The sequence below is a fragment of the Astatotilapia calliptera genome, chromosome 2, assembly GCF_900246225.1.
Source record: "Astatotilapia calliptera chromosome 2, fAstCal1.2, whole genome shotgun sequence".
NCBI lineage: Eukaryota > Metazoa > Chordata > Actinopteri > Cichliformes > Cichlidae > Astatotilapia > Astatotilapia calliptera.
In genome coordinates, this window is record NC_039303.1 from 16,287,135 (window position 1) to 16,293,644 (window position 6,510).

Genomic DNA, 6,510 nt, shown 5'->3' on the forward strand with positions numbered 1-6,510 from the left:
AGTGTTGACATTGTGGAGGACTATAAATACCTTGGAGTACACATTGACAATAAACTGGACTGGGCTAAAAACACCACAGCACTTTACAGGAAGGGCCAGAGTCTTCTCTATTTTTTGAGGCGACTGAGGTCCTTCAACATCTGCCAGAAAATGCTGAGGATTTTCTATGAGTCTGTTGTGGCCAGTGCGATCCTCTATGCTGTTGCATGCTGGGGGAGCAGGCTGAGGGTCGCAGATGCCAACAGACTTAATAAACTGATCCGTAAGGCCAGCAATGTTGTGGGGATGGAGCTGGACTCCCTCAAGGTGGTGTCGGAGAGGCGGATGCTGTCCAAAATAAAGACAATGTTGGATAACACCTCCCACCCACTCCATGACATACTGGTCAGTCACAGGAGCTCGTTCAGTGAGAGACTGAGATTACCGAAAAGTACCACTGAACGACACAGGAAATCATTCCTGCCTGTGGCCATCTCCCTGTACAACGCATCCACTTAACACACTGTTTGCTGCTACAGCTACACATGTTTCTTTTCCAACTATTTATTTATAAGTGACTTATGTATGTATGTATGTATATATATGTATATATTGTACTATTCTTAGTTAGCGTATTGTCTGTCTTGTCTTAATGTTGGTTTAAAATGGAGCACTGTAACAAAAAACAAAAAATAATTTCCCCCAGGGATCAATAAAGTATTCTGATTCTGATTCTGATTCTGAGTACAATATCACCCTATTAGAGCACTTCACTCTCGCACTGCAGGCTTACTTGTTGTTCCTAGAGCCTGGTTCTGCCAGAGGTTTCTTCCTGTTAAAAGGGAGTTTTTCCTTCCCACGGTTATCAAAGTGCTTGCTCATAGGGGAGTCATATGACTGTTGGGGTTATCTCTGTATGTATTATCCTAGGGTCTGCCTTACAAAATAAAGCACCTTTAGGTGATTGTTGTTGTGATTTGGTGCTGTATAAACTAAACTTTAATAAAAGGAAAGATTCTACCCTTTAACATCTTAATAGAAGTAAGCCAAAACCGGCTTTAGTGCAAGAAAATGCACCGCATACCAAAAACAGAACTCTTCACTGACATGACAAAGAATGTCAGAAAACCCCTACAAACATAAAACTATCACGGCGGGGATGGGTGTGTTTATGGATCAGGCTCAAAAGCAGACAGAAGAGAAACGATCTGACGTTAAAAAAAAAGCAATCCTTTATTATGGCTGATACACAAAAGAAAAATGAGGCAAGGTAATAAAAGTGGAACTAAACTGTTTTAGTTTTCCCATGAAAATGATGACAAAAGACAAGATCATGAAACTCAACGGGAACATGCGAAAACGTAACTGTGAAGTAATCCCAACACGAGTATGAGCATGAACATAAGCCCCCTGCTGTACTCACTGTACACTTATGACTGTGTAGCCACATTGGATACCACCTCCATTGTTAAGTTCGCCTTGTAATCGGAAGGTTGCCGGTTCGAGCCCCAGCTTGGACAGTCTCGGTCGTTGTGTCCTTGGGCAACACTTCACCTGTTGCCTACTGGTGGTGGTCAGAGGGCCTGGTGGCGCCAGTGTCCGGCAGCCTCGCCTCTGTCAGTGCGCCCCAGGGTGGCTGTGGCTACAATGTAGCTTACCATCACCAGTGTGTGAATGTGTGTGTGAATGGGTGGATGACTGGATATGTAAAGCGCTTTGGGGTCCTTAGGGACTAGAAAAGCGCTATATAAATACAGGCCATTTACCATTTACCATTTGCTGACGACACTCTGACAGCCTGATCTCTGACAACATCGAGAAGGCCTACCTGGAGGAGATTAGGAACCTGGAGAACTGGTCCCAGGAAAACAACCTCCTCCTAAACGTCAGCAAGACTAAGGAGCTGATTGTGGACTTCACTACAAAGCAGGTGATGAATTATGAGCCCCTGATCATCAGTGGTACGCCAGTGGAGAGAGTGGACAGTTTCCGGTACCTGGGTGTCCACATCACTCACGACCTGTCATGGTCGTGTCACAATTGCACCCTGGTTAAGAAAGCCTGCCAGCGTCTCTTCTTCCTCAGAAGACCTAGAGACTTCCATCTGCCACTGAGGGTACTTAAGAACTTCTACTCCTGCGTTCTGGCTGGAAACATCTGCACCTCGTTTGGGAACAGCACCAAGCAGGACGGACGAGATCTGTGAAGAATGGTGTGCTCGACCGAACGCATCATTTGATCAGAGCTTGCTGACCTACACCAAGATTAGGAACCTGGAGAACTGGTCCCAGGAAAACAACCTCCTCCTAAACGTCAGCAAGACTAAGGAGCTGATTGTGGACTTCACTACAAAGCAGGTGATGAATTATGAGCCCCTGATCATCAGTGGTACGCCAGTGGCTCTTCAGACACAATGAAAGACGCCATCTGTACATTATTATGAATAGACATCTGACTATTTTACAGAATAGACAATATAAACATATTTAAAATTAAAGGAATTTGGAATGTACATTGTGCCTTGGTTTAGAGTGTTTGGAAGAATCCTGTCTCAGTCAATTATAGACGATGTGAGAGGGCGGTGTGTGTGTTTAAGGCCCGGATGGCTTGGGGATAGAAGCTCCTCTTGAAAGACCATCTTTGAACAGAGGCGGTGGTTTATGACCCCAACTGTCTGCCATCTATAATCCAGTTTTAAAATCCCTTCCCAGAACACCTGGGACCTAACACCTACTCACATCCTGGGCCATTTGAGCTCAGTAAATCACATGATAGGGTGGGACTAGGTTTCAAAATGGCTGATTATGACCCACATGTCTTCACACCTTGGCTTGTGTGATTAGGTAGTGGATCAATAGGGGGTCCATGACCCTCGTGGGGACACTCCCGTAGGGCTTAAAATCTAGGACTCGCCACCACTGACCTTGGAACTGAAGAAGCTTCCCAGACCTCTTCAGAATTTAAAGAAGTCCAGACGCTTTTCTTTCCAAGCTCCTTGGACTACGGTTACCTGGATGACTGAGAACCTTCATGGACAGTGGATGATTTTATTATTCTATGTTTATTTATTCATTAATTTATTTGTGTGTGAATATCTATAACACAAAATGACATAATGTGGCAAGAAATAAATCAAAAGTGACAGTGAGGATGAGGACTCTAATTTAAAGTCCACCATGATCATTTGAGTTAATGTCTAAATATAGATTTTTGTAACTTGGTAAGTTTGTCTTAAAATCACAGGAATGCAGTGTCAGATGTTTACAGTGTACATACAGTAGATGGAAAGACAATTAATTGCTAATTTAGCTTTAATGGCATCAGCTAGCTTTCTACTACATATTTACACTGGTTGAGTGGAAAACTATGGTGTCAAACTCGCCTTATTACTCTGATGAGTATGCCCAATCTCTGTAGCAATTCTGCAAATGTCCCAGCCCGAGGGAACCAAACAAATACACACACACACACACACACACACACACACACACACACACACACACACACACACACACACACATACGGGTCTATGTGGTATGGAGGGACTATACTACGTCAATCCGCCCGGTGGTGGTTTAAGTGGACTACCATTTTCAAAGGACTTAGAGCCAAGGGAGCGAGGTTAAAGTGTTCGAAAAAATCTGAAAAAAGTTTGGGTCACTTCAGACCTCATACACTCCCTATAGAAGTCTAGATACACTGATACACATCAACCAGACTCTATTGTGTTTTCTGGAGACATTGTCCACTTGACAACAATGTGTTTTATGAGGTCCAAAAAAAACAATATTGGGTCTTTAAAGGGACAATGATGTAATATTTAAATAGCTCATCATTACCATGAATACATATCTGACAGGACACAGGATTACTGGAACATCATTTTATTAGTGTTCTTGGATCTGAACATTAATTTTAACCATAAATAAAAAAGAAATCTATGGACAAAAATGCCCACGCTTCCCACAGAAATATAAAAATATAGAAAACAGAAAAATTAAAAACATTTAAAATGAATTTTAATAGTCTAAAGGTAAATATTAAGGGGAGAAAATATGCATTTATAATTTTTTATTTTAAATATAACCTGTCAAAAAAAAAAAACCCTAAATAAATTAAATGTAAAAATTATGAAATACAAACTACTTCTGTAATTAACAAGAACTTTTTTTTTCTTTAAACAGAACATCAGTGTTAACAACAATTGGCAATCTGACCAAGATGTAAAACCACATCTGGCTAAACTGTTATTTTAGTTCATTTTTTTCTGCCTTTTTGCAGTTAATCCTCTGTTTCTTACAAAATCTCGTATGTTTTGAACTGTTCTTCCTGCCAACACCGGATCTTCTACCAATTTGCAATGACTGCATTCATTTTTGGTGGCTAGTTTCCCTTCGTTTATGTGGTCTTTAAAATGCCTCATCACTGCAGCAACCTCAGCCTTGGACCACATGTTTTTGGGAGCTCTTCGGGAATTGTGGGATTGAGCAGCATTTTTCTCTGGAAGATATATAAAGTAGTAGTAGTTAAAACAAACAAAAAACCAAACAAAAAAAACAAAAAACATTTGGTGGTTAAAAGAATGGATGCTACCCTGTACTAACTTCTGAAATGTGTTGCTACCATCAATATCAAAACGAGCTAAAATTCTCTTTGAAAATTTATCAAATTTCTAAAATGAGACATTTAGTGTTCCGCTGTGAATAAAAGACTGAATAAAAAGTTGAATAAAAGTCTCTTGATGCATGCTCAATCATCCAGGTAAGTAAATCCCAAAACGTTGATTCTGTTAATCTGGACGTAGCGTTTTCAGTGGGAGAAACATTTTGTCACTCATCCAAGTGACTTTTTGCCACCACTCTGCAGTTTGCCATATGTTGCAAAGTGATGAAACAATAATAAGCTTAGAGAACCAACTGCACCCCTTACCTTCAGAGGGAGCAGCAGTCTCACTTGCTGCAGGCATTGTGAGTGGTCCTTCATCTGCTGATTACACAATTTGATTAAGTTTTAATATTTGTAACAAACATTTTATCCACAGAAACCAAGCTAGTGGTAACTTACCACAATCTACAGTGTCTTGGAGCTGCGCTGTGTTTGTGGAATCAGCTACTGCATGTACAGGCTCACTGGTGCCACACGCCAACATTGTGAGTGCTGTGTCATCATCATCTGATTCACTCTCACTGTCCTTTGTTTCAGCATCACTTAATGCAATTTCATCTGAGAAATTGTGGGAAAAACCCCCCAAAAAACCAAACACAAACCCCCCAAAAACCTAACATTAACAACGAGATATGACAAAATACAGAACAAATACTGGAAATTATAGTACATAGTTTTACTATTTAAGGCCACCACTCTGCAGTTTGCCAAATGTTGCAAAGTGATGAAACAATAGACTTCAAGAACCTTAAATCATGGACATTTAACAGAATGGTCTGTGCTTTTAGGTTTTAATTCTGTTGATAAAGCATAATATTCAACTACTGCCCTAATATTTGCTCCTTTCAATACAAACCTTCTATTTTGATCTCATCCAGTGATTTCCCCTGGATCTGGGAAAGTTGTCCTTTTTCCAGTGTTAAAAGCAGTTTGGAAATCTTGGCCAGCTGTGTTGTGGGAACTGGTAATCTGTAGAATTCGCGGTGAACGCGGATATCATGACCCAGGAAATCTGCAACCTGATCAAGTTCGTTGTTTTTCAAATTAAGGACTTGTGAGAGTGTGGCAACATGTTTTCTGAGCTGTGTCGATCTTAGATACTCAGGCTGCTTTGCTCCACACTGGTGTGCATGAACACGCAAGGAGTCCATTCCTCTGTAATGACTCATTGATCGGGGTGTTGCAAAGAGGTAGATATTAGTGGCACAAATACCACAGTCAGGCCTCCTACTAACCAGTAGTGACAGAGCATCCAGCATACTTGGTGTTAGCAGAACTGGAACATTTCTGTCCCTTTTTCCCATTATTTCTATTCTACAGAAATAGTTACAGAGTCTCTGTTCCATTTCTGAGAGCCCCATGGCAACATCTGTGTGGAGTGCTTTCTCTTTCAAGAAAACTTTTGAGGCGCATCTTTGAAACCTCTCCAGAACGTCTTCGGTTGAACACAATGATTTGTGAGAGTGTAACTTGTGCAAGTTGGGCATAATTCTGAGCTGTGGCTTCGTTCTCCAAGCTGCAAAAGGCACTTTCTGCAGATTTTTGAAGGTAGTGATGGAGAATCCGAACATCTTCTGTAAAGGGCAATGTTGATGGCTTGTTAAACTTTGCCTCACTCAATGTGTTCAAGGCACGGTGAGACACCATCTCAGACCATTTGGAGACATACAACTTCTTGAACGCATCAGTGGACTTGATTAGGGCTTCATCCTCTGTCATGAGGGCACGACAATGGATAATGAGGTGGCGGATGGTCTCCTGAAGGATCTTCTCCAAGACCTGGATAATGTCAGACATTTTATGCAGTGTATGTCCCAGTTTCAGCGCAAGGCTTGGAGTTTTGTATGACAGTGTCTCTTCATCAAA

General features: G+C 41.3%; 1 protein-coding gene across 1 annotated transcript; it reads right to left on the reverse strand.

Annotated features, from left to right (window-relative positions):
- Positions 1 to 4,231: 4,231 nt before the first annotated feature.
- On the reverse strand, positions 4,232 to 5,834 carry LOC113028198 (uncharacterized). Its single transcript, XM_026178276.1, has 4 exons — positions 5,501 to 5,834; positions 5,044 to 5,202; positions 4,909 to 4,962; positions 4,232 to 4,479 (listed from the first exon to the last, which is right to left on the reverse strand). Exons 1-4 carry the CDS (start codon positions 5,811 to 5,813, stop codon positions 4,232 to 4,234), a joined length of 774 nt encoding a protein of 257 aa, XP_026034061.1. The 5' UTR covers positions 5,814 to 5,834.
- Between the last annotated feature and the right edge of the window lie 676 nt (positions 5,835 to 6,510).

Bases quoted from the DNA above. Each gene is read 5' to 3' on its own strand.
- LOC113028198 (XM_026178276.1), bottom strand. From the start codon at position 5,813: ATGAGTCATTACAGAGGAATGGACTCCTTGCGTGTTCATGCACACCAG. The intron at 4,963-5,043 runs GTAAGTTACCAC...TGTAATCAGCAG, and splicing joins CCAAGACACTGTAGATTGTG to ATGAAGGACCACTCACAATG. The intron at 4,480-4,908 runs GTAAGGGGTGCA...TATATCTTCCAG, and splicing joins GACTGCTGCTCCCTCTGAAG to AGAAAAATGCTGCTCAATCC.